Raw genomic sequence first — 23,277 nt, 5'->3', positions numbered from 1 at the left:
TTGTTAAAAAATACCTTGTCACTAAAAAAAATTTTACATTGTATTTATTACATTTTTATCTTAGTACGGCATTCTCTAGAGAGTGTTTTGAAGAACACAGTTCTGTGAGATGTTTTAAATAGGTATTACATGAAAAAAGGTTTCTAAGGCCAAATAATTTTGGAAAACATTGGGTTAAACAATATTAAACAGGTTTCTTTATTGGAAGGCAGCAGGGAGCTTTTAATATGCTAATTATACATAGTAAATCTCAAAAGGCTAGATGTAATAGGCAATGTTTTCCAAATATCCCCCCATCCCCGCAATTATTTCTGTGACTTTGTTCCAAGAAATATACCTCAAGAAATGCCCTGTAGTAGCATAAGTTTATCTCAATAAGCAAGACTATCCTTTGTTTCACCCCGAACTGCTATCCTGTGGCTAAAAACCTTTACTTTCTTAAATGTCGTCATTTTTTCTTTTTATTTCCATCACCAGCATGAGTAGTTTGCATTCATATGTGCTCTACTTTTCCTTCAAGTCCTAAAATTATCACAATATCACAACACTTCTGCAACTAAAACAACAAAGTAACATTGACTTGCAATTTCTAAGTAGTCCTTAGACTCAAATACAACTAGTTAACTTGCACACCCCAACCTTGCAGAATATACATTAGACTCAAGTCTAATTTATTTGTCATTATTGCAAGATGGAAATTCCTGCTCTGTCCTTGAATGATTAATACTTAAACCTTATTAATTCATTACTGTTACAACCTCCCTAAGAAGGGGAAGCTATTAATATTAAACCTTTTACTTATTTCTCATTCTTTTCTTGAAAACATATTTTATGTTAACAGAAAATTGAAAGAAGACATTTTAGAGCTGTAGTCAGAGCAAGAGTCAAAAGGAAGTCTGAAATTTGACATTTTGCTTGTTTTGTCTAAAACAGACAGCTTACTCCAAGCATAACCAAATCAATCAATGTCAGCTTTTCTGGCATGACTTCAACAAACTAAAAAGAAAAACCCCAGACAAATTATTATTCAAAGAGAAACAAATCAACAAACAGAAAAGAATATAGTTAAATAAAAGAGCCAAAGACTTAGCAAATCAGCAGGAAGACATTAATACAAAGTAATAGGAAAAGAAGACATAAGATACATTTAACATAAAATCCAATGATCAAACAAAATATTAACGTTTTGATGTGGTTTTCTTCTTAAATATGTGCTTATTCAACCCAGGATATTTATATTAAAAAACAAAAACAGAAAATAAACTAAAACTACCCATAATCTCACCACATTAATAAAAGGTATAAAAGTAAGAATGTGCTCATTCTCCTCATCTCTCTTTACCCCGGAAAGGCATTTAATAACTGTGTAGTGACATCCTTCCAGATGTTTTCCTGTTACACAAACAGTATATACATGGATACTATGTACATTGTCAGAGTACAATATTTAGATAATTCTAATTCATTTTAATGGCTGCTTAATCTGTCATTGTATGGATATGCCATGTAATTTGTCATGTACCAATATTTGATGTCCTGAAGATGGTTTTTCTGATATTTTCTTTTTTTATTTGATGTTTCAATGAACATTTGTAAACCTCTATCTTAACTTGGTAGTGCTACTTTTTTTAATAGAGTAGGTTCCTAGAAGTGAAATTATGGGGTCACAGGCAAGATGTATTTTAAATGTCGATAGATGTTGCCAAATTAGCACAAGCCCACAGTGTCAATTTGCATTTTAACTAGCTAAATGTTCATTGAATTCTCTCACAATAAAAGAGCAAAAAAGTATCATTATTGGTCTTATTTGAATTTCTCTGTACTTCTTTTTGAACATCCTTTAAAATGTTTATTGGCCCTGTGAACACTTATGAATTGCCTATGAATTTATATTTCTTGCGCATTTTTCTTAGGAACTCTTGTCTTTTTTATTTCTAGCAGCTCTTTGTATATTAGAGATATTAACCCTATTTTCTCTCAGTCTGTCTCTTTCGAAGTGTTTCTTATATTTAGGCAAATCTTCCAAGTATGAGAAATGTACAGTATAGGACTCACAAAATGAACTCTGAAGCCAGACTGCTTGTGTTCAAGCCTGACTCCACCAATTGAGCTCTGTGGTTTCGGGCAAGATACTTAGTCCCTCTGTGCCTCAGTCTCTTATGTGTAAAATGAATACTTTAAGAGTATTCACCTCACTTCACAGTGTTGTTGTGGGGATTACCTGAGTTAATAGATGAAATCTAGTATTAGCATTCTATATATAGACAGAATGTACATGCACACACATGTGTATATATGCTGGTGTTTTTTTTGTTTTTCTGGTTTTTTTTTTTTTGGAGACAAGGTCTCACTCTGTTGCCCAGGCAAGCTTGCAGTGGCATCGTCATAGCTCACTACAACCTCAAACTCCTGAGCTCATGGGATCGTCTTGCCTCAGCTTCCCAGGGTCTCAGATGTTGCCCAGGCTGGTCTTGAACTCTTAGCCTCAAGTGATCTTCCCATCTTGCCCTTCCAAAGTGCTGGGATTACAGGCTTGAGCCACTGGTTTTTTTGTTTTGTTTTTTATAATGAATTTTGGATTTGGGATCTAGATTAAGAAGGCTTTTCCCCCCTGAAAAAAAATATAAGTGTTTCTATATTTTATTTTATATAATAAAGTTTTTATTTTTAGCACATTTTGGTCTTTATGTGCAGGTAAAATGTATTTAGGTACTCTCTGTAAAGTAGGGATCTAGCTTCGTTTCTTACAAATGTAAAGCTTCTTGCCCTGACATCGTTTAGTAAATAACTCATCCACTCGTCACTAGTTTGACCTGTCTCCCATTCTCCTTTGATACTGTGGACGTTCCTTCTACAAAGAGTGTCTTTTCAACAGAATAGACAAAATTTCCTGTGGGACAGATTGGAGGGCCACAGGAAAAAAAATATGAAAGTCCCTTACCCTGGTTTCATGTAGCAATGAAACCACAGACTCTATAGCTTGAGAACACACCTCTGAATTCTGGGAGTTTTCTTCACGAATTTTTATATTCTTCAATGAGAATGATGAGTCCTCGAATTGTCAGCCAAATCAAAGGAGAGTAACATCTTTGTTTTTTGCCTACCCTTCCTCCCATAGGAAATGTCATGACCTTGAAGTTTCTGAGTGATGCTTCAGTGACAGCAGGAGGTTTCCAAATCAAATATGTTGCAGTGGATCCTGTGTCCAAATCCAGTCACGGAAAAAATACAAGCACTACTTCCACTGGAAATAAAAACTTTTTAGCTGGAAGATTTAGCCATTTATAAGAGGAAAAAAGGATGAGCAGAATATACAGTGTTTCTGTTTGCATCTTTTGGAACTCCTTTGATCTTACTTTTAGATTATTATTGTTAACATTTATTTATTATTTTTCTAAATGTGAAAGCATTACCTACTTTGGGGGAAATTGGAAAATACAGAAAACTTTAAATGAGAAAATAAAATCTCTCATAACCTCACTGCATAGAAATAACAAGCATTAACATTTTTATATATTTTTCTCTCAGTCATTTTTCTGTTTGTGGTATATATATGTATATGTATTTGCATTTGAAATTTTGGAATCCCACTCTACGTATAGTTTTACATCCCTGTTTTGTTAACCTTGAACTTTATAGTTTAAGCGTTTTCTGAAATCATTGAGTAGTCTACAAAAACATGATTTTGAACAGCTGTAAAATATTCTATGGTATGATTGTTCCATGTGTTATTTAAGCCTGTCTCTATTGTTGGAATTTCAGGTTGTTTTCATAAGTATTGCCATAATAAATATTCTTGAACATACATGTTTGTGCAGCTATTTAGGACAGTATCCTAGTGTCAGGTTTCAATGTGAAATGTCGGTTCTTAATGCGATTATGGCCGAAGAATGACAGATGCACGAAAGTAAGGCAAACACGAAAATGAGATTTATTGAGGAGAGAAAGACAGGGTTATAGAGCAAGAGCAAGATATAGGTTTATAGAGTGTGATACACACACCACAGATGACTACCAGACCCATTGTCGCAGCAAAAGGAGAACAAAAGGAAGGGCCATCAAAAAGGGCCTGGTTATGGTCTGCGTCTGGTTTTACAGTGCCCAGATTGGGAACTCCCTGTGGCTCAGATGTCACCATGGAACCACTTTGATTGGAAAGTTGGGAGCTGCATGACCTGAGTCTTACTTATGCATGTGGGTTATTCTAGGTCAATTTCCAGACTCTAGGGTACCTATGTGGCTTGGCCTGTGGGCTAAAGAGTCCTCCACATTCTTTTGCAGCTGGTGTGTTAAGTTATGATTGGCAGATTTGTAGGGTATTCCCTCCTTCCCCAGGTATGGCAGTAGCTCAGGGCAGGATCAAGGTGGGGCAGGACCAAGATGGGGGGCTGGGGCCCACCCTTGTCCTTCTTCCCAGGTGGGGCAATTGCACCAAGGCAAAGCACCCACTTTCTTCCCTAGGAGACCTAGAATCCCTTACTAACTAGTTAACACTAGAATTGGAATTACTGGATCAGAGTTAATTAAAATTGAATTTTCTTTTTTGATAGGCAAAAATGAGACAGCATTGTGGTTTGAATTTCTTTATCAGTGAGATTGGTGGTTGGTTTATATAATTTTGGGCCAATTTTATTTCTTTTGTGAGTTATTTTCCATGCCTTTTCTTTCATCTATTTTATAAAACTGGTTAATCGTTTCTCTTATTGATTTGTAAGATATTATATTAGGTATATATGCCCATGTTTGTCATATATGTTATTATACAATTTAAGTTTATAGTTTGCCTTTTATTTTTATGTTTTTTTAAATGTACCAAAGATAAAATTTTTTTGAGAGTCTAAATAATGTTTATTCATATGGAAACATACGGTTTCTGCAGATGTATAGCAAACAGTGTAATCCTGTATGATGAGAATGTCATTTTAAATTGGTATTTGATTTGTGAAATAGCAAAAAAAAAAAACTTAAAAGGAATAAATATAATACAAAAGGAAACCTTCCCAAAGCTAATACTCCTGTAACTAAAGAATGTTCTTATATAGTTCAGATCATAATTATTATAACTAACAAATGGGAGGTTAATAGAATGAAACTTTCATATTGTTCTTGCTTTATAAATTTTCTCTAGTAGTTTTAAATCTACCTGGCTTTTTAAATGCATATCTATTTCTTTTCTTTCAAAATATTAAGGGGGTGCAAATGTTTCTGTTACATGGGTAGCTTTTGTAATGCTTAAGTCAGGGCTGTTAGTGTGCCCATCACCTGAATAGTGTTCATGGAACCAATTAGGTAGGTTTTTGCCCCTCTCTTCCTGCTCCCCACCAAAAGGTACAAATTTATTTGCTGTAATATTTATTGATTTTGCTGAAGTCTTTTTTCTCATTTTATGTTTAGGATTGTCAAAAGACAAAATTACAACAAATTTAGTTTAAAGATCTTAATCGCCTTTTTTTGTAATTCCTGCATTGAGCAACACTTCATTTTAAAATAGAATGAGTGTTGAGCTGAGCAGAGGAGGTTAGACTTATGGACAGAAAGGGCTGAGGAAAGCAGAAACAGAGCAGGCTGGTTGTTCCAAAGTTACTTTTCTTGTAAAGGTTAAGCAGAGGGGACTTCCTGATCATGCCAACTCTTACTGGCCTGTTGGGGAGTTTGGCTATTATCTCTCTCCTGATTTCTTGGAAGGTCAAGTAAAGAGCTTAGTTTTGGCATGGTGGCCTGGAACTTCAGCACAAGTGACTTCATTCTGGTTTGGACTGTTGGACCTGATGCAGAAGCTCAGTTCAAGTCAATGATTTCCTATAAATTTTATTTAACAGGATGAATATTCCCATTATAAGATTTGATATTTATTCATCTGTATTTGATTTTTGCTTTATCACTTCACCTTTTTAGAAGAAAAAACTCATAGTTATTACTCTGTATGTGAAGCATGTTAGGGCTTATATGATACCCCAAAGCATGGCGCTTTGGCATGCTGAGCACTTTGAACTAAAGGAGATTGGAAGGCTCAGAAGCAGTCTCTCTGACTTTCTCCTTCCTTCCTCTCTCTCGCTCTTCTTTCTCTCCCAAAGCAAGTCTTACAAACTAGAATTCTTCTTCCCCAAGGTGATTGGTTGAAACTAGAACTCCTCTTCCACAAAGCAAGCCATGAAACCTGGAAAGGTCATTCTCTCCCTTCTCCCTCATGCCACAGAGGTCCTGCCCCATACCCAGGGGAAGGAATACTACACAGGGAGGCCCGAAGAATCTGAACAGACTGTCCTTGCTGGGTTTCCTCCCTCAGTGTGTTACCATTAAATCATATCTTTCTGTCCAATCATGTTTCTACACAGCTGTCCATTCTTCATCAACCCTAAGCACAAATATATAGTTCTCCCTAGGTCTTTGGGTCTTCATTTCTGAAGGCTCCATGGCACGTAAAACTTTGATTAAATAAATTTGTTACACTTTTCTCTTGTTGACCTTCTTTGCTATAGGAGTGTCAGCCATGACCCTTATGATGGGGTGAGGAAAGGGATCACACATTCCTGTCCCTACACAGACAATGATTACCATCCAATGAAATTCAACAAAAATGTACGGGCCAACCACTGTTCTAGGCACCTGAGGAACACCAGAGAAGCAAGTGAACAAAAATCTCTAGGCTTGAGGAGCTTATGTTCTAGTGGAGGGAGAAAGACAATGATTAATATACATGACAAATTAGTAAACAACGTGTCAGAAATAGAGTGCTGCATAATAAATTACCAAGGCTGTGAAGATCGTCAGTAACTTTGACGGGCAGTTTGGTGGAGTGGAGGAGACCAAGACCCACCTGAAGGGTGTTGAAAAGTGAACCAGAGGAGAAGAATTGGAGACAGTGGGTCTGGCTATAAAGGAAGTGGTAGTGTAACTGGTTCTATGAACAAATTTCAATGACCCCTATATGTTTTTTTATAATCCTCTCCCTTAACTAACTACTTGACCTTTTGGGTTGAAATGGTGGATTTTCTGCAAGACAAAGGAGCTGAAATACCGAAGGCCCCTGGGCAGAATTCCTGATTCCAAGATTCACCATCCCCCCAACCTGACCCCAATGTACACAGCCCCTTGTTAGTTATACCATGACCTGCTCTAAAACATGTGGCCCCTCCTTTAAAAGCCCATGTTCTCTGTTAGTCAAGGAGACAGATTTGAGGAAGCTTCTCCTGTTCTCCCAGCAAGACATTTGTCACATTAAAAATGTCCTTTCTTCCTTGGCAATTCTCATTGTCTCAATAATCGAATCTTTGTGCAATGAGCAAACGGACCTCGGCTAAAACCCCTTGCAGTTTCAATAACAATTATGGGGTCTCGTCCAGGATGGTGTTGCTCCTGTTCAGAAGCTAAGAGTGGGGAGAGACCAAAACCTTCCCTTAGCAGCTGCTTGGCCATATTTGTAGGAGGGCAGCTTTGGACTCTCCCAGCAGGTCCGCCATTACCAACCTCCAACGCACTGGTGATTGCCTCATGATTGCCTCTGTAGAACTCCAAAGAATGATGTTTTCATCGAGATGAGTGAGCGCTATTTGAAGGTACCTCACCGTGGGGGATGCCCCTCTCAATTTGGAGAATTCTGAGGGAATTCCCATTTGTTTTGGGTTGAATAAGCCTCCAACTATTTGTGAGAGTGAGAACTAAACTAATTATTTTGATTTGGCACTCCCAGGCCTTATAAGGTGAAACTGCAGCTCATTTGTTAGGAACTGTTACTGAAAGTTCAGCACTTGTCCCTGAGGCTGCATCAAAAGAATGAAGACAAGTGATTTGAGGAGAAGGAAAGAGGAGTTTATTAATTTGCCAACAAATGAGGAGGATAGAGACTCCTGTCTAAAATGCTGTCATAAGCAGAAATACAGAGCTTTTAAAAGTGAAGGTTTTAAGCTTTAGGCAATTGCTGCTCAACTATAGCTGATGATTCTGATCCTTCTCATCTCCACTGAAGACAATCCCGTGACCTCCTGGAACCCCACCCTGGATAGTTTGACAGTTCCACTGAGTCCTCTCTTGTAGGACAAAGAACAAAGGACACTTCCCTGCTCCTTCTGACCTCTGGCCTGAGGCAGGGATGCACATTTTAGTTTTCCAAAAGGAGTGGGGAAAGTTTTAAAGAGAAAGAAAACATTTTTGCCATTTTTTTTCAGTCCATTCCCTCTGTTATAGAACCTTTTGAATTCCTCTTTTTGAATTTTTATCTGTACTGGTGTGTGGCATGTAAATGCAGAGTCTGTTAAGCTCTTTGTCTCTATTTTCTTCTTGCCTACTTTACGTTTCCTATTGATGGTAGTATAAGCGCAGTCTAAGGTCTGGGAGGTTGAAAGACACCTCTGTCCATGGAGGCAACCTGGCTGAGACACAGGGATGCTTGCCGTTGGACAGAGAAAGAGGAAAGGAAACATAATGTATACAGATTTATGTGGAACTTTAGAGGATCTCATGGCTAGAGTTCTGAGGTAAAGACTATTGAAACTTGGTGTGCATACGTATATGATTAGATGTGTTTTGTATATGTACATGTACATTTTATGTTATATCTACATGGTACCAAAATTGGCTTATAAATAAAAGGAGCACTCATTAAATAAATATGCCCACATGCTTTTCAAGTTCACATGAATTTAGTAATCTTTGGTAAACAAGGTGGTTTTTAGAAATTATTTATATAATAGCAATAAACATGTCTTTAAAATTGTCAGTATACATTTTCTCTTGGGTTTACTGGTCATTGTTATATTTGAAGGTGTCAGAGTTTGACATAAAGGCTATAAAACTAAAAAGCCAGCCAAAACAAAATGACCTGTGTTTGTATGATTTTTTTAATCAGTAAGACTAATTTAATATTGTTGATTTAATGAAAACAGCTAAATCTCCTGCGTTATCAGCAAAAATACCCAGGTGTTTAACTTTAATGTTTTTACTCAGGTAAAAATGTAGACATGCCTAAACAAAAATATGTCAGTAAATTAGAATAAATAAAACACTAAGCTAATGACAGCACAAAAACAGAAAATTGTGGTCAAAAGTTTATGAAGATATGTTGGTTTTGATCACTCTTTCTGAGTACTGGTTGTAAGCTAGCCTGTTATATGTAAATTGTGTTGCCATAGCAAGTGCCTTTGCCTAGAAAGAAATTTTTAAAAAGGATCTTTGAACCGTTAATTTTTGTGTATGTATAGTAATTTATTTCAAAATAAACAAAATGGTTAGAGTCCAAAGAGAATCCCAAAATTGCCTTATAATTGAATTTGAACTTAAGTAGAAAAATGTTTTGAAACCAGTTAAATTGTTTTCAAAATAGCTTGATCTTGATTCTTATGTAAAAAAAAATGTTATGACTTTATGTCATTATTCGAGATGCTAAGGATTGATGTTAGAGGCTTATTTGGTCTATAGTCAGGTGAGTCATGTCAACATATTTCATTTTGGTGGGATATTGATATTTTAGAAAGATCAAATTAGTTAACATCTTTAAGCAAGATGTGCTCTAAAACTTCTACTGTGTTTATAGAACTTAAAGATGTTACACTATTCAGAATAGCAAGTTTTACTAGAATATTTACATTTGTTATTTTGGTAGGTTTTTTAAGTTTAAAAGTAATAATTAAAACTATATTTTGTGAGAGAGAAAGATAGAGAAAGGCTAGGAGGAAACACATCAAAATATTAACACTTGTAAATCTCTTTGTCATGAGATTAAAACGTTTTTTAAATTAAAAATAAATAAATAAAACTATATTTTGTGATTGTTTCTTGGTCTGTGTTTTAGAATTCTTTTCCTTGTCTTTCCTCCCAATTTTGTTTATAAAAAGTTGTTTAGACATTAAATATGTTTAGACATTAAATGACTTTGTTGAGGGCACAATTAATCACATTGGTTGTATATCAAATATTCACAGGCTATCAAAATGGTTAAATAAATTGCAAAAATAAATTAGGCAAATGTAAATGAGATAAATGTAATAAATTGCAAGAGGTCTTCTGTAATCTGCTTCTTTTGAAACCTCAGATTTATGTCTCAGAAGTTCAACTTTTGCTGGGTCTGCTTTCAGCTTCTCCTCCCCTTGAGAAGGCCTGAGATGGTAACCCTCTCCTTCAACCTGTCCATAGGCTCCTGCAACCTTTTCCCCTCTCTGGTTCTAAGCCTGCTGCTAAGGTCTAATGGGGAAATGTTTACCATAAAGATCTGAAAAGCAATGTTTTTTCTTAGCTTCTTGTTATGTTTGAATTGTTCAACATGGTCAAAAAAGCTTCCTATGCTGTTACGAAGAGTTGTGTATTCCCCTTCTCAAGGTATTAGTTTTCTAGTTTCTTGTTTCCTTTATAATATAATGTTAACTCCTGACCCAGGACATAGTCTTCTTATGTCTCATAAATTCTGGTATCCTTTTTGTGGAGTTTGGCTTCCAAGTTGTCTAAATGGATTTCTCGTTAAAAAAAAACAATCGCATTAAAGAAGGTTTTCCTTTATTTTTTTTGTTAACTGGCCTGAGAAACAAAAATTTTATGTTTTATCATGATAATTCCTATGTGGTCCTTATTAGATTTTTGATTACTTGGGAAAACTGAGTTTTAAATAGTTAAGGTTTTTTCTATATTGCCTCTAAAGTCTTCTGATTATCACTCTTGGTAAAATGAATTGCTATTATTTTATAATAACCTGTGATTCTGTTTTGATCAAATGTTTTGAGCCTTCTAACACCTTTGCAAAATCTAGATAATTAGAATGTTTAGCTACCTGTAAGCTTCCGTTTTCCTCTCATTGTCAGAACTAGACAGGACTTACAACCTTTTTGTTTAGAATGTGGTTTGTTCATTCTGGTACAAACGCCTCTAAATCCTTAGCTCAAATGGTTTTAACAAAGGCTTATGTTTTGTGTAGTGAATTCCTACAAGTCTGACAGCAGCTCGATACTTACAGATAAGTTAATTCTATAATCTTGCTTTTGGCATTTGGGTTTTTTTCTTTTATGTTGCTTAAAAGCTTTTAAAGATTGATAAATTCTTGTCCACCTCCATTCCCATCTGGCCTAGAACAGTTAATTGACTATAAGTCTTTCTTTTGACTTTAAGTCTCTTGGCCACAAGTTCCCACCAAGGGACAGGGTGGAACCAGGGCAGGTAGCCACACCACCTTGGCAATGATGGGACAAATTAAAAGTTTGGCCATCAATGCTGCCTCTGGCGAATCTTGGCTGAAAGGGGGAAAGTGCAAACTAAAATAAAATCTTATGCACTTCCCTCCCACCCCCCAACTAAATGGACCCCCCTCTTGGCCAAGGGCCCCTCCAAAAAAACCCTTAAAATTGAATTCTTGGCTATGATAGGAAGGAAGGTTGGACATGCCTCATTATACTCCCATTCTGCCAGTCAAAAAAAAATTTTTTTTAACCCTGGAACCCAGGAATACCAGTTTTTGCAAGATTTAAGGGCAATAAACCAAATAGTGAAGGATATTCTTCCTATGGTATCCAATCCTTGCAGCCTCCTTACCACTTTATCTGGACATTTTGCCTTATTTTCAGTAATAGAGTTAAAAGATGCTTTCTTTTACGTCTTCTTGCTCCTGAATTCCAAGTAGTATTTCAAGGCAACATGCAGATCTCACTTCCCACTGTCAAATACTTAGGGTTGGAATTGTCTTTCAAAACTCAGAATTTCCTTCTAGATTAGAGAGAGGTTGTAAATTGAATAGCAGTTCATACCACCCACAAGCAATTGTGAGGGATTCTTGGGTATGGCTGGGTTTTGCCAGATTTAGATTCCTAACTTCAGGCTAATAGCAAAACCTCTCTATGAAGCCTTAGAAGGGGAAGAAAAGGAACTACTTACTTGGACCAGGGAATTCCACAGGGCTTTCTTGACTATTAAAGAAAAATTAATGAGTGTCCCTATATTGGGCCCTCCAGACTTATATAAGCCTTTTTATTTGTTCACTCAAGAAAGAGAAGAAATTGGACTCAGGGTATTGACACAAACTTTGGGGGATCACCAGCAATCTGTACTTTATTTCTCTAGTAACTGGATGTGGTAACAAAAGTATGGCCTACCAGTCTGAGAGTGGTGGCTGCTACTTAGGATATTTTACAAGAAGCTGAAAAGTTTACCCTTGGGCAACTGGTGACTGTTCACACCACGCATTATGTATATAAAACCTCAACTAGAACAAAAGGGAGACTTTTGGTTACTGCCAAGTGGCCAGATGGGTAAATGTCAGGGAGTTTTGTTAGATAATCCTAATGTAACTCTGAAGATAGAGTCCACCCTAAATCCAGCCACCTTGCTGCCTATGGACTCTCATTCCCCATTCTATGATCACATCCGATTACTCACCAAATGTATTCTCACCTCCAGGATTTGACTGATCAGCCTGTTGGACCTAGATGAGGAGCTCTTTATGGACGGAAGCAGCGTTATGCAACAGGGACAATGCAAAGCTGGGCATGGTGTGGTTACTAGCCAAATGTAATTGAGACACAAGCCCTACCCCCGGGACATCTGAAAACATATACCCTGTATATCTAGCTTGTCCTTGGGGGATTTTTGTTTGCCTGGCAAGATAACTCTGTAGTTAAGATCTTTCAATCTATTGCCTCTTCCACTAACCTATTTCACTGCTGGATTAGCTACCTTAAACTGTTTTCATGAATGACTAGGGGAATTTTGGGATGGAGATTCCATCTGGGGAACACTGAGCCAAGTTCCTAGAAGGGATCCCAGACAGGGAAAGGTACTTCTTTTGATATACTTTACTACCTTGGTGGGGAGAGGGTGGCAACTCAATAACATGTACTAAAAAGTTTTGGTGACAAGCCCAACATTTTTGTTCTTCCTCATACCCCAACTATGTTCCATTTCAACAGGAAGCAGCCAGATAGGTAGATGTCCTGATTCTCCAAGAATGAAGAATGAAATAAAAAGAACAAGGGAACTGTAACTGGCTCTATGAACAAATTTCAATGACCGCTATATGTTTTTTTTTATAATCTTCTCCCCTAACTAATTAGTTGACCTTCTGTGTTGTTTCCCAGAAATAGTGGATTTTCTGCAAGACCCAGGAGCTAAGATTCTGAAGGCCCTAGGGCAGACTTCCTAACACCACAGCCTGACCCCAATGCACACAGCCCCTTGTTACTTACACACCATGACCTGCTCCAAGGCATATGGCCCGTCCTTTAAAAGTTCATGTCCTGCCTTAGTCAGAGAGACAGATTTAAGGCAGTTTCTCCCATTCTCCCGACAAGATGTCTGTCATATTAAAAAATTCCTTTCTTCCTTGGCAATCCTTGTTGTCTCAATAATTGGATCTTTGTGCGATGAGTAACTGGACCTAGGCTAAAACCCCCTTGCAGTTTCGACAGTAGTAACTGTCAGGACAAGTGGGCTGGAAGAAGGCTTTCTCGATGGGAATGAACTTGGAGCTAGGAGAGTGGTTAGGGCCATTTCCTTGAGTCCATGTGGTTGGGAGATCCTGGCAAGAAGAACATGGCACACTCTAAAGAGGGAGCCTGAAGAGATTATTACAGAGGTGTGGGCTGGCTTAAAGGCAGCTGGCTCCTGAGGGGTGGCGAATCAGGGGGTGCTCACCAAGCAGAAGTACTCTCTGCAGGTGCAAAATTAGAAGTAGTCATACGAATCCACACAGGGAGCTTAAGCCATAGGAAAGGGTTGGCCAACCAAACCTGGAACAGAGCTTCTGCCAACATAAGGCTGTGGCAAGGGATTGAAAATAAATATCCCAACTCTTCCTCTTCCACCCTTGTATGTCCATTGTCTGATCCCAAGCAGAAGTCAGAATACAAAGAAACCTGGTTGATACTGTCCACAGAGATCAGCTCCAGGGCCCAGAGCAAGGAGGAGAAGATAGAGAATAGTTCTGGAGGGGCAAAAGGAGGACATCTGTCACCGTGGGTGAGAGGAGACAGTATCTAGTGCACAAATAGGAGGACTGGCTTTAGATAGCAATATGGAGAGTTCATCTGCAGGAGGGGTTCTTAACCCTTGTATATGCCATGAATCCTTTGATGGTTGAAACTTCTGGATGCTTCTCAGAATGAGGTTTTCAAAGGCATAAAATAAATGGGAGTACAAAGAAAATTAATTATATTGAAACACAGTTATCAAATCATTTAGAAAAACAAAGCTGGGTGCAATGGTGTGTACCTATAGTCCCAGCTACTCAGAAGGCTGAGGCAAGAGGATTGCTTGAGCCCAGAAGTTTGAGGCTATAGTGTGCTATGATCATGCCTGTGGATAACCATGGCACTCCAGCCTAGGCAACATAGTGAGAACCCATCTCTAAGGCAAACAAACAAAAAACCAAATCTGTGATACATTAATGCGTGTGTTTCTTTATTAATTCTATATATAAGATCTAGCAGTCTAATGGGTCTAATAACTACCATAATTTCAAAGTAGTGACATATGTGTATGATATTCTACAATATCTATGAAAATTGTTTTATAGATCTATGGTGTCTGTTGGGACCAAAAGCACAGGTACTGCTAATGCTACATTTATTACCTACGTCTATTGTTGAAGGAAATGCTAGATTTCAGATAAAAAGTTATGGAAATAAAGATTCATTCCCACATGCAAGATCACAACCCCCTGGATTCAGTCCACAGACCCATTAGGAGAAAGGCAGAGTGTGAGGACAGAGAAGCTGACAGGTGCAAGGTAGGTAGTGGGGATCTGTGGCGCCCTCTTCTTGCTTTGCATTTCTCAGTGAAGAAAGAAAATGTCAAGTCATGAGCCAAGAGTGAGAATGGAAAAGTAGATGTAAGAGGTTGAGAAGAGAGAAGGCATAAAAGAGTCTTCTAGTAGGAAATTGAATGGACTAGGAAATTAGCAGGTGATTACCAGGTAGGATTCAAAGCCCATTTGAAGTTAGTGGTCATGGACTTTAATGGGAGAATGGTCAGCAAGGCTGTTTTCCTCCAGCCATGTTCAGCTACATGAAGACAAAGACAGACTAGAGGAAGAGTTGGGGTAACCACTGTTGGGGTTTTGTCATGTGAGTATAACAGGAAAGGGACAAGGAAGTAGAAGGTGTGCCTATATAGAGGAGGGATTGTAATGATAACCACGGAATTTAATTTGATAAGGAGGGAAGAGAGGACATCAGGAAATGAGGGCAGTGAAAAAGTGGTAGACTTGATGAAGTGAAGGTCCCACCAGGGCTCAAAGGATTGTGGAATCAGAGTATGAGAGAGAACTCACTGCAGAGATGGAAGGCGGGAGTCACACAATGGGATTTTAAACATAGCTTTTTGTGGTAAGCACAATAACGCTCCGTCCTTGTAAAATGTCTAAGTCCTCATCCCTGGAACCTGTGAATATGTTACCTTACATGGCAAAAGCAACTCTGCAGATGTGATTAAGAACCTTAAAATGGGGATCCTGTGATTACCCAATGTAATCACAAGGGTCCTTAAAAGTGAATGAAGGAAGCATAAGATGAGTCAGGGAAAGAGATGTGTCAACAAAAGCAGGATCAGACCGATGCCATGTTGCTGGCTTAGAGTATGCAAGAAGCAGGGCATGAACCAAGGCCTGCGGGTTGCTTCTGCGAGCTAGAAAAGGTACAGGAACAGATTCGCCTCTAGAGCCTCCAGAAGGGAACACAGCCCTGCCAATACCTTGCTTTCAGCCCGGTGCGCCCTGTCTTGGACACTGGAGCTACAGAACTGTAAAATAATAAATGTACATTGTTTTAAGCCACTAAGTGTGTTGTAATGTTTTATGGCAGTGATAGAAAGCAAATGCACCTCTTAATAACCAGTTTCATGTAGACTTAAACCTTGAGGAATTAAATTATAATTCTAGATAACAAAGCATAAGTAAGAAACCATAAACAGAAGACAGCTATTTTTCTAAACTCAGAGAAAATTAGGTGAATATTCTCTACGGCCAGTACATTTCCCTGTTTATATGTTTTCTCGTCAACATCTAATACTTTTTCACTTCCTTGCACATGAATTTTTTTACCCTTTTTTCCTTACCTTTGTAAGTTTTTTTGTCAGAATCCCCCTTTTTTGGTTCCCTTTGGAAGTAATATTTATACAGGAAATTGGAGAATGTGTGTAAATTTGAAGAATATAATGCACGTTGGGATAATAAGGTATTATTATTGATGATGAGGATAAATATAAGTCCTTTAGAATTTTCCTAAGATTAATATTCAGACATGTGAAAGATTTAGAATGATACTAAATGCCATCTGTTCCCATGCCCTAGATTCCCCTGTATCTCAATAGTGAAGTGACAGTAGGATACACAGGGTTAAAGATAGGTTATAATGACGTTCACAGACTTGGCTGAATCATTTATAAACCTTCCTAGCAAGGTTTAGGAGACATTGTAGTTATATATCCTAAGATCTATAAAAATAGTTGAAAAGAAAGGGTTATAATATATGTAGATGATTTTTTTCAGTAAATTGTTGCTGCCTTCAAGAATATTTTTTATTTACTTTTCTTTCTTTTCTTTCTTTTTTTTTTTACTGATCTGGGACTTTAATGACAAAGAATAGTTTTTAAAACTTAATTTTCTTTATTCAATTTTGCATCCTCTTGAGTGTCTGCTTTATTATGATTTGTTTCCTAGTATTCCTACTTTATTTGAATGTTTTTAATTTAATATCTGCTCAGGTTTATTTATAGACTTTTCTCTATAACTTTATTTTATTTGTCATGTTTATGTGTGGGTTTGGAGGTGGTTCTTTTTTTAAGTACTGCTTCCTTTTTTTTTTTATTTTTTAGTAGAGATGGGGTCTCGCTCTTGCTCAGGTTGGTCTCGAACTCCTGACCTCAAGCGATCCTCCCACCTCGGCCTCTCAGAATGCTAGGATTACAGGCGTGCGCCACCACACCCGACCGATAAAGCTTACTTTTAATTTAAAATGATCATTATATTAAAATCATTCTCTGACTATAAAACAAATGTACTGATGTTGATATATGTACATATTCAGTATTTTGTTTAATATAACATTCGAGTTCTGATTTTTGGAAAGGAAGATTTTAGGAATATGCTTTCTAACTCTTCCTCCTCAAAAAAAATTTTTTTGCCTGCTCTGTTATTGTGAAAGCAAGTTGTTTTCATGTCTTATGTTGTTTTTTAGATTTCATAAACATACATAGCTGCTTTGTTTCCTTCTGAACAAATGCCCAACAAAGAAAACCACTGGAAGAAATCAGATCCCACAAAACCCAGTGTAGAAAAGTAAACTCCCTAAAAATACAAGCTCTTGAGCCTCCACTGGAAAAGTCACATCCTTAACAGTATTTACAAAATGCAAATCACCAGTTTTGAGCATTTACTTGGCTGTCAATTATAAATAAGACCATTGCTTGCCTAAGTACCAATAACCTCACACTAATTCTCTTGATGCCAAGGAAAAGTTCCATGGTAATTATCTTTAATTGAATCAATATGTTCATTTAAAATAAAAGTTCGTGTATAGCACAGTGCACAAGCTAATGTTCACATTGCTTTCTGAAATTCTATCCCTGCTGCAGTGAATGGGGATCACTTACAAAAGAATCTCAATAGGATTCTTTTTGGTTTTCTCTTCTAAAATACCAAGTATTTTAGTAATCAATACTTCTCAAGCACAAACAAGAGCATTTAAAATAAATGTATTGATGGTGATGACAGTGGTGATGGTGACAGCTTCCTGTCTCGTTTAGAAGAAAAGCCAAGGCCAGGCATGTTGGCTCACACCCATAATCCCAGCACTTTGGGAGGCTGAGGCAGGAGGATCACTTGAACCCAGGAGTTCAAGACCAGCATGGGTAATACGGTGAGACCTTGTCTTTACCAAAAAAAAAGAAAGAAAGAAAAATTTGCCTACTCCAGAGTTACTAAGATTTTTTTTCTATGTTTTCTTCCAGAAATTTTATAGGATTTATTTTGACATTGAGGTCTATGAACCACTGAGTTAACTTTGTAAATGTTATAAGGTAAGGGTAAAGTTTTTGTTTTGTTTTGTTTTTTGCATGTAAATTTCCAATTGTTCTAGCATTATTTTTTTTTTAAGTATACTTTCCCCTACTGAATTGCATAACTATCTGTAGAAATTCAACTGACCATACACGTGTGGATCTACTTTTGGATTCTGTTGTGTTCCAGTGATCTATAGGTCTATCTTTATACCAATACCACACTGTCCTGGTTACTGTAGCTTTGTAAGTTTTGAAATCAGGATGTAAAGTCCTTCAAATTTCTGCTTATTTGCAAAATTGTTTTGGTTATTCTCTCTTGTTTTCATTATTATATTTTTGTTCCTTTGATTGAACCATGCTTCTGTTTCTTTGTACGCCTTGTGATTATTTGTTAAGTTTTAGGCATTTGGAAAAAAACTGCGTCCTTTCCCAGTCTTTATGGACTGGCTTTGTACAGGGGATGACCTTCGCCAGCCTGGTTAGAGATTCTGAAGATCTCTCAAACCTTTTCTGAAAATCTATCTTCTCTGAGCTTGTATGTTTAACTTCCCAGTTAAAGAGGCTTCTCAGGAGCCTATAATCTCTTGCTCCCCCTGGTGTCCCTTTGTAGTACTGCAGTCTCTGGTGGTGTAACAAGCCCCCGCACGCGCCTTTGCTTTCAGCGGCCCCAACCTGACTTCCAAAGTATACCACTGTTCCTGTCAATACTCTGAGTCAGACAGACAAAAACCAGCCCCCTGAAAAGTCAGAACTTGGACATTCATCCACTCTCCTCTTTCCCTCGTGAAGAAGAATCTAGGAGTTGAGAGTTTTCTCCCAAAGTGCTGCAACCTCTTAATTGGTTTTCTGCGGTTCACACAAAGGCAATTTAGTCTGCATGTTGTTAAGTTGGGGTCTCCATGGCGGAACAAGAGACTGTGGCTTCGCATTCCCTCGTCTTGTTCACGTCACCCCTCTTGTTTTTAATTTTAATTCTGAAAAATAATTTAAAGTCACAGAAAATTTACAGACTACTATAATAAACTTTCACCTAGATTAACTAAGGAAATATTGTTAATGTTTTACCACTTTTCCTTTATCTCTCTCTCTCATATAAATTAACATTTATGAAACATTTGAAGTGAAGGTGCAGATATCATGAGTTTTACTTTAAATATTTCATGTGTATCCTTTAACTTATCAAGACTAACACTCAATACCTGACATAAAAGAATAAAGTTGAATTCCTTGCTTACTTCAGTAAGGTATCTCATAGGACTTGTGGGATTGGCAGATTTTCGGAGGCATATATAGGTTAACACCATCCAAAGAAGCATGGTTAACCAGGTGAGGCTGTTGTTGATTGGCACTCCGCAGCATGTTTACTGGAATGAGTCACACCTGAGTCGCTGACTTTCAGAAATGAGGAACTGTTGCTTTCAATATCATGGTCATTGAGGTGAGCTGTCATTGATGACTTGAACAGGTCTAAAACCACTCCTAATGGTGTTTATCATCATGGCTTCTGAAGAATTAATGTTTTCCTACATTTAAGGGGACTCTTTTATTCTTAGTCCTCCCTTTTGGTCCTCATTCAGACAAAGCTGACCATCAAGTTCAGATCTTCACCATTGTTGTTCACAGTCCTTGAAGATGAACTTTCATTTGCGGAGATGTGATTTTCAATTCACACATTGATCATTGTGAGTTTATCTTGTTTTTGTCTTTGAATCACTTGCTGAATGAGTTTTGGTTATATCATTATGTATAGGTTGAATGGTATTGAGTTCTAAAAGGAGAAAATGACAATAATTCATAATTAATCAATAAATTTTAAAAGTTGGGTGGTTTCTACTAGAAATAATGATTTATTATGTGTGGCAATATTAGATTTAAAGGCCTACTATGAGATCTGAGGCGATTTTGACTTCTTAGTTGAGACTTATAATTGCTCTGAGGCAAGGAGGCTAAGCCATTGCTTCTTATTTAAGGGATAGATTTTATTGGCAATGTTTTCTTTTTTTCCCTTGGGCACAAAGAGATGGAGAATATTTTTTATTTTTTATTTATTTATTTTTTTTGAGACAGAGTCTTCCTCCATCACTCAGCCTGGAGGGCAGTGGCATGATCATAACTCACTGTAACTCGAACTCTTGGACTCGAGTGATCCCTGCTTAGGCCTCCCAAAGTGCTGGGATTACAGGTGTGAGCATCACGCCTGGCCTATTTTGTGTTTATAGAACATCCTTCAACACAGATTTTTCTGATTCTTTCTTCATGGATAGATTTAGTTTGTGAATTTTTGGCAGAAGTACTATCAAAATGATGTTGTCTCCTCAGTGAATCATATCAAATCTCAGTGATATCAGTTTATACTAATGTTGGTGCTCTTCTTTAGGTGTTCACAACTGTGAAGTTACCATTTATCCTTCTTTTATTTATTTATTTATTTATTTTTGGAGAGACAGGGTCTCACTCTGCTGCCCAGACTAGAGTGCAGTAGTGTCATCATAACTCACAGCAACCTCAAACTTCTGGGCTCAAGCAATCCTCCTGCCTCAGCCTCCCAAGGAGCTAGAACTATAGGCACATGCCACCATGCTCAGCTAATTTTTCTTTTTGTAGAGATGAGGTCTCACTATGTTGCTCAGTCTGATCTCAAACTTCTGGCCTCCAGCAATCCTCCCAACCCAGCATCCCAAGGTGCTAGGATTACAAGTGTGAGCCACTGTCTGGCCCATATATCATTCTTAATTGATAAATATCTTATGAGAAGGTACTTTAAGGCTGCTCTCCATCAAACTTTCACTCAGGGTTTTAGCACCTACTGATTATTGCCTGAATCGATTATTACTATCATTGCTGAAAAATGGTGATTTTTTCTAGCTCTGTCATTCCTTTTCCTTTTATTTATCTGTATCTCTTTAGTATCAGTATGGGCTTGCGGATTCTTTTTTCAATCAACCAATAGGTTATAATGCATTCTTCCAAATTTAGCCAATGGGAGCCCTTCAAACTGGCCCCTGAGTCCTTTTAACATGTTCCCATCAATTTAACATGTTCCCAACAATAAACACTTATTTATTTTCTGGCACAAAGAGATCTTCTAGGCTTTTCTTTACTTTCTCAGCCCCAGCACTGGGATTAACCATTTCTCCAAGGAAGTCTGTTTCCTTTTATAGTGAAACTTCTTTCCCAATAAATATTTTTTGGATATTGCTATTTTCTATATTTCAGTACTATAAATAGTATTATAAATAGCTGCACAGTATTATACAGTGTAGATGTACCATAACCTATTTAACACGTCCTTATTGGTTGTTTCTAATCTTTTAATATTATAAATAATTCTGCAATGAACGAATGTCTACCTATTTCATTTTGTGTATATTTGTAGGATGATCACCTGGAAGTGAAAGTTTTGCATTTAAAGTCTTTGGGAACTTGTAATTTTAACAAATACTTCAAATATTCAGCGAGCTGCAGTGGCTCACACCTCTAATCCTAACATTCTGAGAGACTGAGGCCAGAGGATCACTTGAGGTCAGGAGTCCAAGACCAGCCTGAGCAAGAGCAAGACCCTGTCTCTACAAAAAATAGAAAAAATTAGCTGGGTGTGGTGGTAAGTAGATAGTGAGGGATTCTGGGTCTCCTAGCTACAAAAGCGGGTGCTGTTGCCTTGGTGCAATTGCCCCACCTGGGAAGAAGGATAAGGGTGGGCCCCAGGCCCCGTCTTGGTCCTGCCCCACCCTAATACTCTCCTGCCACACCTAGGGGAGGAGAGAACGCCCTATTGCCAATCAGAACTTAGTGCATCAGCTGCAAAAGAATGCAGAAGACTCTCTAGCCCACAGGCCAACCTGCATAGGTACCATAGAGTATAGAAATTGACCTAGAACAATCTGCATGCCTAGTTAAGACTCAGTGCATGCAACTCCAACTGTCCGATCAAAGTGGTTCCATGGTGACATCTGAGCCACAGGGATGTCCCATCCGGGCACAAAGGCCCTTTTTGGCCCCTTCCTTTTGTTCTCCCTTTGCTGCGACAATGGGTCCGGTTGCCATCTGTAGTGTATGTATCACGCCCTGTAAACCTATATCTTGCTCTTGCTCTATAATCCTATCTTTCTTTCCTCAATAAACTTCATTTTTGTGCTTGCTTTACTTTGGTGTGTCTGTTCATTCTTCAGCCATGACCACAGTAAGAACCAACATTTCAGACTGAAACTTGACAGTGGTACGCACCTGTAGTCCCAGCTACTTGGGAGGCTGAGGCAGGAAGATCACTTGAGCCCAGGAGTTTGAGGTTGCTGTGAGCTACGATGACGCCACTGCAGTCTACCCAAGGCAACAGCATGAAACTCTGTCTCAAAAAAAAAAAAAAAAATTACTGCAAATTTTCCTTTGCAGAGGTTGCACCAATTTATATTTCTACCAGTATCATATGATAGCAGACAATCAAGCTTATAAATTTAGGCCAAAATTCTGTTTTTTCCATAGTAAAGTTATAGAATTTTAAATTTTTAGTTGTATTAGTTTACCAGACTAGGAAGTTGTGGTGTTATGATTTATATATTGGTATTCATCTACTGTTCCTATGTAGTTTCATAACTGTCATAGTCCTTCTCATAATGTTGGGGTGCTTTAGGCCTCCGGAGATAGAATCTCTCTCTCTGACCTTCTCCTGTCCTCTTTTCACCTGCCCAAGGCAGGACTCTAATCCGATTGTGGGTCAAAAGACCCTCATTCCAGAAAGAGTCCGGCCCCATACCCTTGTGAACTAAAATAAAATTTTAAGGCTCACCCCCCACCGGCTGGGGACCCCCTCGTGGCCAAAGGAATATCCTAAAACTAAATTGCCTGCAAGGAGGAAGGTCGGACATGCCTTATCATGCCCCCCTCCCTTCTTGGAGACATCCTTTGTAACCCATTAACAGGCCTAAGGGTATGGAGGACTAAACTCCGATCTTTTTCTTTTGCTCAAAATTCCTTCCTAAGGAGGCCAGATGAGTCATGCCTACAAATGATAAAATCTCGGTCAACAGGTTTTTCATGACGTTGTTTACTTGCCAACCTGATTCTGGTATAGCATCATGTAATAGATAAAAGACCCTCAAACATTTCTTTCAGCTAGCATCGTGATAAATTAAAAAACCCTCAAACATTACTTTCAGCTGATTCCTGTTCTTTTGGACAAAACCTAACTCTTTCAGCCAATGGTCAACTAATAAATCCCTAAATCCACCTATGATTTGTAAGCCCCTGCTTTGAGATGTCCCGCCTTTTCGGGCCAAACCAATGTATGCCTCCCATGTATTGATTTATGACTTT

At 37.9% G+C, this 23,277-nt stretch overlaps 1 protein-coding gene across 1 annotated transcript in view; it reads left to right on the top strand.

Moving 5' to 3' along the window:
• The window catches only part of TNFAIP6 (tumor necrosis factor, alpha-induced protein 6), an 18,609-nt gene extending 14,802 nt beyond the window's left edge, over window positions 1-3,807 (top strand). Inside the window, exon 5 of the mRNA XM_012659129.1 lies at window positions 3,095-3,807. Coding sequence (XP_012514583.1) covers window positions 3,095-3,288 — 194 coding nt within the window. The 3' untranslated portion in view covers window positions 3,289-3,807. The remainder of the gene's footprint in view (window positions 1-3,094) is intronic.
• The last annotated feature ends 19,470 nt before the right edge of the window (window positions 3,808-23,277 follow it).

This window comes from Propithecus coquereli, unplaced genomic scaffold, assembly GCF_000956105.1.
Source record: "Propithecus coquereli isolate 6110/MARCELLA unplaced genomic scaffold, Pcoq_1.0 Scaffold118, whole genome shotgun sequence".
Lineage (NCBI taxonomy): Eukaryota > Metazoa > Chordata > Mammalia > Primates > Indriidae > Propithecus > Propithecus coquereli.
The sequence above is the reverse complement of the archived record's forward strand: the minus strand, read 5'-3'. Positions and strand labels throughout refer to the sequence as shown.